Source organism: Oppia nitens, unplaced genomic scaffold (assembly GCF_028296485.1).
Source record: "Oppia nitens isolate AA-2021 unplaced genomic scaffold, nextdenovo-longstitch-racon4-pilon3 scaffold13_pilon_pilon_pilon, whole genome shotgun sequence".
NCBI classification, from domain to species: domain Eukaryota; kingdom Metazoa; phylum Arthropoda; class Arachnida; order Sarcoptiformes; family Oppiidae; genus Oppia; species Oppia nitens.
Window position 1 is genome coordinate 153,422 of NW_026533192.1, and position 12,591 is coordinate 166,012.

At 23.0% G+C, this 12,591-nt stretch overlaps 1 protein-coding gene and 1 pseudogene across 1 annotated transcript; both read right to left on the reverse strand.

Annotated features, from left to right (window-relative positions):
• Positions 1-562: 562 nt before the first annotated feature.
• Positions 563-1,831, reverse strand: LOC128959167 (procathepsin L-like; annotated as a pseudogene).
• Positions 1,832-11,099: 9,268 nt separating this feature from the next.
• LOC128959178 (UDP-glucose 4-epimerase-like) lies at positions 11,100-12,442 on the reverse strand. The gene is made up of 3 exons (XM_054305121.1): positions 12,077-12,442; positions 11,474-11,968; positions 11,100-11,312 (listed from the first exon to the last, which is right to left on the reverse strand). The coding sequence occupies exons 1-3, from the start codon at positions 12,431-12,433 to the stop codon at positions 11,100-11,102; spliced, it is 1,065 nt and encodes a 354-aa protein (XP_054161096.1). The 5' UTR covers positions 12,434-12,442.
• Positions 12,443-12,591: the final 149 nt, after the last annotated feature.

Here is a 12,591-nt window from a genome sequence, read left to right on the forward strand (position 1 = left end):
ATAATTTTTTTTTAAAAAAAAGTTTATTTCCAGTTAATAACTAAAAATCCAAGAAAATAAAAATTAATTAACACAAYAATATTTTGTTAATTGTGTTATTTATGTTTGTCACGTCAGGCACACGTGTTAATTTATTATTATTTTTTAACATTTAATAATATAATTAGTTTAGTGTTTATTGAGATACAGTAATTTTTTTWAAACATTAAAAACTATAAATCATCAAATTTATAATGATTTTTTTAGAAACCTTGAACCTCACAAACAATATTAAACTGGAAAATTTATAACTTAGTAATTAAATATATATATTTTCATATAATTTCAATAAATATTTTTAATTAGAAATAATTAAATTAATAAAGTAATTAATAATAATCAGTGTTAGGAAATATATGTAAAAAAGCTATTATGAATAGTTTATATTATCAATTTAACATTGTATTTTAAAATTAAATAACAAAAACAAAAAAAAAATAAAATWATATTTAAAACATAACACTRTTTAACAATATAGCACAACAGTATTACATAATCATAATTTTTAGTTATATTAAGTTAATTAAATTGTAGGAAAAACATCAGGATATGAGGCCAGTGTCGATATAGCGCATTGATTGTGATTGTTTCGGCTCATCCTAATATATCCCTGTTCTCCAAACTCAGTTCCCCACGAGTTCTTCACCAGCCAATAGTCTTTGCCTGTTTTACTGTCAGTTCCGTAACCGACAGCCAACACACAGTGATTGATGCGATTAAAGTTTGGCGAACAGGTCTTGTCATTGAAAAGACCGCCCGAATAGGACATAAAATTGCCCGACGCCTCGATGCACACCGATATGGGACCGATAGTGGCCACGGCTTCTTGTAGTATGGATTCGTTGCCCGGCGTCAGTATAGCAAACGCTGTTGCCTTAGCGCCTATGGATGTTGTACTGTAATTGCATTTTTGGTCATCACCTTTATATGGATAAGCATTTTCGGTGTCGATTCCCTAAAAGTATATATAGTATATAATGAAATCATATTAATTATTTTTTAAAAGCAATAATATGAATCTACTGTTATGACTTACTTGTGCCACTCGTATAACATATTCATAGGCAATGTAAGGCCAACCACCACCACAGCCATAGTTGCCTATATCACGGGTACAGTCAACCAGATTTTGTTCGGACAACGAAACCAAATCTTTAGTTGCTTTAGAGTGCTGTCCTTCCAGAGCACCGACCACTGAGAAGGCCATCACGAACCACAACCGCCTTGATTTTTAACGGGTGTCACCAAATTTTTGGTGCGCCAGTCAACCGATTTAGGCAATGAACTTAAGTTACCATTGGGCTCATGTAGCCGAGCACCGGTCAACTGGACTTGTGGTACGGATCGGTAACCCATTGATAAYGTTTGTACTTCTTTTAATGTCTAAAACATARAAAATATTAATTATTTAAAATACTAGAGTAAAGACATACCATATCGGAAAACTTATTGACACCCTTATAGTATGACTCTTTGCCTTCATTGTATCGCTGATTGTGTGCCAATATCTCATGTTTAGTGGACAGGTATTGTTTGTAATGTAACTGTTCATCTRATGTCGATTTGTATATTTTGTCATACAATTTCTAGTGTATAAATAATAATTAAAATATAGATTTGTTTGAAAATATTTTAATAATTATTGAAATAAATAATTTATTTATAATTTTTTTAATGATATTTACTTTAAATTGTTCCCATTCTTCATCACAATTAMAATAATTGTTTACCAAACACACAAATACAATGAATATTAACAAATATTTCATATTTTGTAACCAATTTATAACAATATTTTCAACAACAAAAAATATTCAATAATATTTAGTTTCAATTAAATTTAAAATAATTATATAATTGTTTTTCAATAATTAATCGGATATTTATATAAAAATTTAAAACAAAGCAAAAGTTGATTAACTTTGTTTAAAATTRTTTATTTACTTTATAACATTTTTGTTATCAAATTAGGCACATGAGATCTAATTATATTTATATAGTTTATATAGATAAATTTTTAAATAGTTATTATATTGTATTATATAATGTATAAATACTAAAAATAAATATTAATGATATRGTTTATAGATTTTATGCTTTYTTAATATTATATATATATATATACTGTATATCTTTTGTATTGATATTTACTATATTGAAAATATTACACCAAATGTAGGAAATACTAATATAAGTTATATTATCACATAAAAGTTATTTAATTCAATTCATTACAAAATTTAATTACTAAATGGATGTCTTTGTTTGATTRATTAATTTAAGTATTTGATAAAATATAAGATTACATAATTWTAATGTATATAAAATATCAAAATATGAACACATATTTTTAGTGAAATTGAATTGATTATTTATAAATATTTAGTAACTAATCTAATTTATATTAAGTTTTTTTAATTAAATTATTCTAAAAATTATATTTTGTTATTCATAATAAAATAAAATTAATGTTATTAATATTCAAGAAAACAAATAAAAATATATTGATAATAATTGCAAAAAATAAAATTATGTCATAATTTAGATTAAAATAAAAAAAATGTATATGTAAATGGTAGCAAAACGTAACCAAGGTTATACTTAAGTGCAAGRTTAATAATTTTTATTAAATTTAATCATATACTATAAGTACTAGTAATTTTCTATACATTTCCATTTAAGTGGTATCAAGAAACTGTTAAATAATAATAAGATATAAACGCAAATGAATTTAGTAGTAATTTTATAGTTAGTACAACAGGTACTGTATTGTACTGTACTGTAATTAAAGACTCAATGATGTCTACTAACTATTTAAAAAATAAAAATATTTATTTTATATATATTAAACAAAAATTAGCTTTAGATTTTTAATGTGTATATTAAAATTTATATTTATAATTTATATAATAATCTATAATTTTAATACTAACATTATTTTTAAGATAGTATAATTGTTAGTGTTGGCAAAAAAGAGAAATTTATAAAATAATAGAGAAATTTCTAGAAAGTTTCTAAAAGAAATTTCTATTTATGGGATCCCCATGGTTAATTTTGTTTTCTCAATATTTGTTATCTTTAACATTGTTTTTATAAGTAATATTTAAATATTAGTATTAGTATTTTAATTATTAATTAAAGTAAAAAATTTATTTATTTAATTATATTAAACTATGATATAATAAAATGGTGAATAAAATTTTATAAAACTGATTATTATTAAATAATTATAATTATTTATATAGGTATCCCATTTGTATAATATAGTATTATACAGTAATCTACATTATATAGTATAATATTATATGTATAGTAGTGTCTCATTAATATATTTATAGTTTTAATATATCTATAGAGATGGGGATCCCATAGTATAACAAAAAAGTTAAATTTCTATAGAAATTTATTCCTGAGAAACTTTCTAGAAACTTTCTCAGGGAAATTTATTAGAAACTTTCTATTTGCCCATCTCTAATAATTGTGCAAAACTTATTGCCAATTTTAAATATTTATTGTTATCAAGTTGTAAGGCAATTGCACTAGATCAATTTATTAAATTTTATTATTTTCTTATAAATATTTCATAAATAGTTATACTTAAATTAATATTTACAATTTAATAGCATTAAAAATAAACTAGAGTAATATAAATAATAATAAAATAAATATATTATAAATTTAATAATACAAAAAAATAACAAATACTATTACATTTTAATTGATAATTAGACCAATTCGTTAACCAAATAATATTTAAATTATCGATCTTTTATTAAATTAGAAAATAATTAAAAACAATATTATTTATTTTTTAAAATAGACATTAACAATACAACAGATAAATATGTAAATGTAAAATTGCCAACTAATCTATCATTATAACCAAATGTTTGCATAATACCACTATTGTTGTCAACATTAAATAATTAAAATAAACGTTTAAAATTAACAATCTACATTATTTTATTTATACAATATTTTATTATAGGTTTAAATAAATAATTTTATTCAATATGCAACATATGTTTAAGTAAACATAAATAAAAATAATTGTTTAAGTGTTTAAAAATATATAATATAYTCTATATAATGTATTATTCAATCATTGAATTATATTATATAATCTATTATTTTTATTTTTATAAAAATATATAATATTTTAGAAATTTTTAGTATTTTATTATTATTAAAATTGCAAAGAACACATTTGATTTATTTTATTATATTTAGTGATCAAAATTAAGTGTTATCATGATAACTTTGTGATACATATATAACATAACTAATTTAACAGATATTTAATAGTAATTTTCATAATTTATAACAAACAATGAGTAAGTTAAACAAACACTTACTCATTTAATATGTACTAGGTTATTTGTACAATTTTGTTTTATAAAGTTTAATTTTGATCTATATTATAGACTCTATAGAGTAAATTAATAGTATTAATAAAAATATATTGGTAATTTTTTTACATTTTTGTAATTTAAATTTTTTTCAGATTTCAATGTCATTTAATTAATGTGCACTCAAAACAAAACAAAAAGACCATTAAAAATATTATTCTTGAATTAAATAAATAACTATTAAATTTAATTTCATATTTATTATTATTAAACAATTTTAATAATCATTATAGTTATTGTAATCATTAGTAGTATAATCATAAAATTTACTATTAAATCTATCGACAACAATACTATGATTTAAATAGGGATATCGTTTGGTTAGTTCAATATGTTTGATATTATTTGCAAACATATGTTTTAAATATAATTTCTCATTGTTTTCATAACTATCATTGAATTTTTTAGATAATTGTTTTCTATTAGTATTATTATGATTAACATAACTATAATTGTCATTATTATTATTATTATTATTTTTAAAATAATTTTCCACTAGCAATACAATAATAGCCAATATTATAGCAACACTATAGGGACCTATAGCTAGTTTCAATTCATCCACATACATTGATGTTTTAACATCACTAATACTTTTATCAGTATAGTTAGCAAACATGTCAATCAAGTCATCCTCATTGATTTCTTTATACATTTTGTTAGCAATTTCCAGTGCAGTCTTTATCCATTTCCCCTGCAAACCAGTCTCTTTGGCATCGCTTAAACTATTCAAATAAAATAATAATTTAATTTTTGTTTTGTTTTTTACAGGATTTTTTCTTTAAAAAAAACTGTTTATTTATTAATCAATTTAATTAAAACGTACACATTTTTGAGGGCTTCAACCAATTTTTTGTCGGTATGTTTGCCAGCAATAAAACTTTGTATTTTGTTTAGATAGCTGTTCTCTGAATGGTAAACATGTTTTTTATATTTCCCATTCATTTCCAACATTATCGAAATAGACGATTCGGGTGCTAATAATACATGGGTTCGTTGGATACCTATTTTATAAATATGTTGTTCACTAAATTGAAGCAGAATCTCAAAATCGTGACCCAAATCGCTACCATTTTTTATTTTAAACATAAACTCCCGTAGTTGTGGTTCTCCCTTAATTAAACAATTTAATTTATTTTATTATAAATTAAGAAACAAATCTAAATTATAGAGAGCCAATAGAAATATTATTTGACCCAAACCCCTCCACCTCAYCCAAAACTAACCTAACTAAATAATAATTGAACAATAAAACTAACATACTATATGTATAACTGGATTAAAAATATATTTTTACTGGTTGTCTAAAAACTAGATTTAAGCAAAAATTTATTATAAATTTATTATTAAATCATTTCAATCTACCAGTGCGTCTTCAATAGTCGGACCAGTCATGAATCTCATGAGCTCTAGGTTTGGTCGTTGTATTAAATCGTCAATTGAATCGATTGTTGAATAAGTATTTTCAATAATACTACTCAAGATTTCTGATGAAAACAACATTAATATAAATACTTTTGCCATTAATAATACACAAATTATTAGGGAATAATCGATTCGGTTTAAGTGTTTGTATTTAAATGCTAAATAAAAAAACATTAATATATTTATGAGTAGTTAGTAATTAAATTTTATTTATATAAATACAAACATTGCATAATCAATGCATTCCAAGCGCTCCACAATTCATATCCAAATAAAACAGTTGTGTTATAATTATTTGTTTCATTTAATTGATTTCTCATTTTAYTATCTCTTTTCAAAATTGTGATCACAATTATTGTTARTRTYGTAGTCGAGACCAGTARTGAGAYAAAAATTAATATCCATATCTATAATATTTTTTTAAATAAATATTTTTATTAATCATATTAAACATAAAATTATTATAAAATCTCATTATTAATATTCTTRTTTTATTGTTTTCAAAGTACCTCAACATAAAAAATACTAATTATGCCAAACAATGGCGATTCCTTAACATTTGGGTAATAACCGCCCAAAATGCTAAACATTGATTCAATATCAGCTTTTAATAAATCAAAATAAGGTACCAATGAGTCCTCCATCACAAAGTTACTTAAACTTAAATCAGCCAACTGTTCATTTGTATATATATATAATATTTTAGATTATAAATTAATATTAATACAGTATTGTAGTATTAAAACAAACATTATTTTTTATATAATATAATTGTTGATCAAATGTTTCATTATTAATTTCTAAATATCTTGAACTGTTAACTAATACAGGAATTGCACTAAAGATTAATATTAAAAATAAATTAATTAATTATAATTTATTTAATATTGATTTTTTAAAATTTACCCCAATTTTGTCCTTTTGACCATTTCTTTGGCTAAAAAATAAAAGTGTGCACACAATGCCTTAGTTTCAACATCATCTAACTGTTATTATATGACATAATAAGAAAATWTTTTTTAATAATTTTTATTATTTATATAAATATTTGATAGTTTTTACCGACAACTCCCATGTAAATGTAAAGTTACCGATTAGTTGCTTATCATAACCAAACGTTTGCATAATACCACTCCAATCTTCATTAAATAATGTTAATTTACAGTCAAAATTTGCTTTTTTTGGCATAAACCCATCCATCATTACATTTATTTTCAATATAATYTATAGTAAATTGAAAACAATAAATAGTCAATAWATCAATAAATTATACTAATTAGTATAGATTTAACATATTTCAATGTCAAATAATTTACATTTGATTATAATAAAAACAATGGAAAAGTTTATTCATAATATATAATTTAATATATTTAAGTGAATTTTTATTGTTTTTTTAGATTAAACAAGTTAAATATTTCAAATAATACAATTTAATTAATTACTTGTTTATTTTTTTATTATTATGTCTATTGTTTATTTCATTTTTTCAATAAACTATTAGTGATTTTCAATATGTTTAGCATTACTGTATGTTTAATCATTAAACTTTAATACATTAAAGAAAACTGATAAACAAATAAAATTTATTAAATTTATAAATCATTAAAATTGTATAAAAAATATAATGTATTTTATTTAACCAATAGAATAAACTAATAATAAAATAAAATTATTATTAAAATAATATTGAAAAATTAATTATTTTATAATTTATTAAGATATGATACATGTTTTATATGTACATTATTTATATGTAAATACTATAATATAAATTATTTTTTGAATTAACTTTAAATTTAAGAATATTTCATTCACTAAAAGCAATAATTTAGTAAATATTTCTCTTTCTTTACATTTATTGTCTTTCAAATACATATTTTTTGGTCAACCCTTTGATTAAGTGAAATCACTAAAATCAGAATAAAGTGTTTAATTTATTAAATCTTAAAAAATTAGTTTACATATAAATTGTAACAAAATTCTAATGTTTTACATTAGATTAAAATTTAAAAATAAATTTAGACAGTTTTTAGAATTTTAGACTAAATATTGGTATAATCTTTTTACATGTATTTTAATATTGTTTTAATATATTTTTACAGATGAATAAAACTATTATATAATATAATTTTCAATAATAATACTATATATTAGTATTTATTTATTAGTAAATTTCATTTACTATTTTATATGTTGATAAATATATGGATACTTATCATATATGCTATTTAATTGTGATCTACTAGACATTAACTGTATGTTTAAATTATTGGAATATTTATTAAAAATTTTCTCATTATTATTAATATTATTATTGTTAAACTTTACATTATTTATATGACTACTATTACTAGTATTAATACTACTATTATTAGTGTTAATATTGATATTTTCAACGAGTAATACACCGATAGCTATGACAAGACCGGCAATATATGGACCCATAGCTACTTTGATATCATCCAAAATCATCACTAAATCGTCGACTACTTTGAATGCAGATATTTGCAAATATTTATCGGCAAAAGCATTGTATGCCTGCTGTAGTCCAGAGTCTATCCATTTACCCAATAGACCGGTTTCACGACAGTCCATTATACTGTAATTGTAAACAAAAATTATTAAAAAAAACAGAATACCTGTCTATTAATTATAATTGAAAATCTAAAAGTGTAAATATATTTAATATTTTAAAATTATTTTTACAGCTTTCGAAACTGATTTCCCACAAATTGGTCGACATTTTTGTTGACAACAAAACCGGTAACTTTATAGTTATATGTATTTTGTGATATATGTGTGACTTTTCCATACAGTTGTCGATTCAAATCAACAATATTTTTAAGAGCCGTCGGCGCCGCCAATAATACATGAGTTTTATATGTAGTTATATTAAGAATTAATTCATTGATGCTTTCAAATAGCTCTTTGAAATCATTTCCCAAATAATAGCTTTCATCGACTTTATTGATGGTATCTTTTAATTGTTTGTCTTTCTGTATTTAAAAAAACAAAAATAATTTATATTAAATATTATATTAAATATCTATTTGTGAGAACCTGTAGGTCTGCCATCTGATCTCTGTTCATAAATATCTCTGATTGTAAGTTTGATCGCACAGTCAGATCATCAATGGTATCGATCACCGAATAAGAGTTATCAATAGTGATCGACAAGATTTCTGATGAAAAAAATATCAAAATAAAAACTTTAACTAATAATAAAGTGCTTATAATTATTGTATAGTCGAGTCGCCATAAATGTTTGAAATGATATGCTTTAAGAAATGATAGTTAATAAGAAATACATAATTAATTATATAATGTCTTTAAAAAATAATTTTAAATAAATAATTTTTTTTTACATACAATGCATAAACATTGCGTGTAATACACACCAAAGTTGTTGCCCTAATATATCTAATAATGAATGTCTACTATAATAATAAATATAATAAACTATTATTAGTAAATATTAGTAAATTATTAATTTTAATATTTTATGCTTTACTTACATATTATAAAGTAAATCTGCATTTATATAGCAAATAAAAGTTAGCACTATTACAGCTAAAAGTGCTGTCAATAACATTGAAATCCATATCTGATTTGTTTTTACAAACAAATTAATTTAATATAAATACAATAATTGCAAAATAATTATACTTAATTAATTAATTAACCTCATAATGAAATATATTGCTAACACCGTGTAATGGATTTGACTTAATGTTTAGATAATATCCGCCCATAATAGCCAATGCGGCACTAATTTGTGAACCAAATGGATCCAAAAACAATAGAAATTGATCGTCTATTTGAAATGTGTCCACACAAATATCAACTTGCTAATTTAATCAAATTTAGATTATAATTATAAATTAGGAAAATAAAAAATAATAATTTTAACTCAACATACATTATCTTTAATATATGATAGTTGAGGTGCAAATATTGCATTTGAATCGGGCAGTCTCAAATAATTAGTATCATTGATTGGCACCGGTATGGCACTGATATTGGGTACAATTGTATATTAATTATTTAAGTTTTCTAATATATTATTTWATTCAATTCAATGTATATCTACCCATATTTAGTTCGTCTAACTAACTCTCTTATCAAAAATAAATGATGACAACACAGTACATGCATATTCATATTAGACAACTAGACAATAGATGAATAGTAATCAATTGTTTTGTTAATTTTAATTCACATTAATATTAATAGATTACTAGCTATCAAAAAAAATACATAGACTTACCGCCAATTGCCAGGTAAATGTAAAATTGCCTACTAATGGAAAGTCATAATGAAACTTTTGTACCCTGCCCACTTTATCATCATTTAACATATCAAATCGACATTCAAAATTGGCCGTTTTTGGTACAAAACCATCCATGTCCTATTTTTTATATTGTTATTATCAATTGCAAAACAATCGGGTACAGTAGTGAGTCTATAATAAATATCAAAATAAATTATTAAATAATATTTAGTAATTTACATTTGCACTCAAGTAGTGTAACATCTATTAAATATTAATTAAATGTAAATTAGATATTATTAATAGAATATATTGTAAATATAATAATAGACTATTGTTAATAGTAATCATATAAATTAGTTAACTCAAAAAAAGTTACTATAATTTTTTTAAATAATATTTAATGTAATTAATCTAAGTGCTTARATATCTTAATATATTTTTTTTATTCATATACCACAGATATATATTTTTTGATTAAATATTTTTTATTACTAATTGCAATTAATTTACAAAATTATAATTGCTAATATTGTTTTGATAAACATTAAAAAAGTGATAAATAGATCAATAAAATTTATATTCAAATTGGAAATMCATAGTTTAGTTTATTACAAAAACATTTTTTAAGTTTCGATTACATTTTCTTAATTAAATTGTATCATATTATACATTATTTATTATTATTCAACATTATTATTGAAACTTAAAATCTCTTATATTAACTGCAATTGAATAAAAAAAAACATGTAAAAAAAGTTAACATAAAAAATACTAAATAACAATTAACTAATATATAAAATTAGCATATTATTATTATWAWWAATCAATTCATAATTTAGAAAACAAAATTGGAAAAATATGATTMTATCTAAAAAAAATTAATTAATTAAATGATAATATAATAATATTAAGTTGTAATTAATTAAATAAATAAATAAATAAATTGATGATCATTTAACTTTAGATCGATATCCATTGGGATTTTTCTGTTGCCATTTCCAGGCCGATGAACACATGTCTTGTAGTCCGCGCGTGGCTTTCCAGCCGATTACCTCATGTGCTAACCGGGCGTCCGCGTAGACGGCACAGGCATCTCCTGGACGACGATCGACTATTTTGTAGGCAATCTTTACTCCAGTGGCCATTTTAAAGGCTTGGATAACCTTATTGTAAAATAAACAGTAGATTTAATGATTTATGTAATAATTACTATTTTACAATTTATATAAATTATTCAAATATAATAATTAAAGTATTTTATAACACGGCATATTTTTTTATTTAATAATACGTTATGTTTAAAAATATATAATTAATAATATACCTCCAAAACTGTATAACCCCTTCCAGTGCCCAAATTGATTGCATGAAAACCGGGAAAATTATTATTATAAATCTTATCAATTGCCTTAAGATGTCCGACCGCCAGATCCTCGATATGCAAATAGTCGCGAATACAGGTGCCGTCACTTGTTTTATAGTCATTGCCAAACACTTTCAGCTCTTTTCTTACACCGACTGCCACTTGAGTAATATAAGGCATCAAATTTTTTGGCTCACCATTAGGTTGTTCGCCGATATCGGCGGAAAAATGGGCGCCGACCGGATTGAAATAACGTAACGACATGATTGACCAGTCAGGCGASGCCACACACAGATCTTTCATTATCTCTTCCAACATATATTTGGTTCGGCCGTACGGATTGGTACAGTTCTGGCCGGTCGGGAAGTGTTCAGTGATCGGCAACTCTTCCGGTTCGCCGTAGACAGTGCTGGACGAAGAAAACACCAATTTGTTAACTTTAAACTTTTCCATTGACTGTATTAAAGGATAATATCATTTTTATAATAAATTATATAAATTATGTAACTGTTTTTAAAAAATTATATTTATAATATGTATTTATTATTATCATAAATAAATAACTTTTAACAAATTGATAGTTCCGGTAATATTGTTGTCGTAATAGAGTAATGGTTTGGCTATAGATTCGCCGACAGCCTTGAGTCCAGCAAAATGTATGACAACATCGATGTTGTTGTTTGAAAATATAGAGTCCAATARCTCACTGTCCCGAAGGTCTCCATCAATAAATTGTTTTAACTTTTTTCCCGTCAAATGTTGGACACGAATTAAACTTTCTGGTAGTCCATTGCCATTAATAATTGTAGAGTTAACTAAATTGTCAATTACTATGACATTGTATTCCTTATTTAGAAACTCCAGTACACAGTGTGAGCCCACATAACCGGCCCCTCCCGTCACCAAAATTAATTTTGACATATTTTTTGTTTCACTTTTTACTATTTTACTAATTAATTATTATTATTATTATTATTTAATATTCTGCATTAAAGACTAATAAAAGCAATAACAACGAGTCAATTATTATAGTTGTTAGAAATATTGCTGATATCATTTGGCACTGTTTTAATGCAATT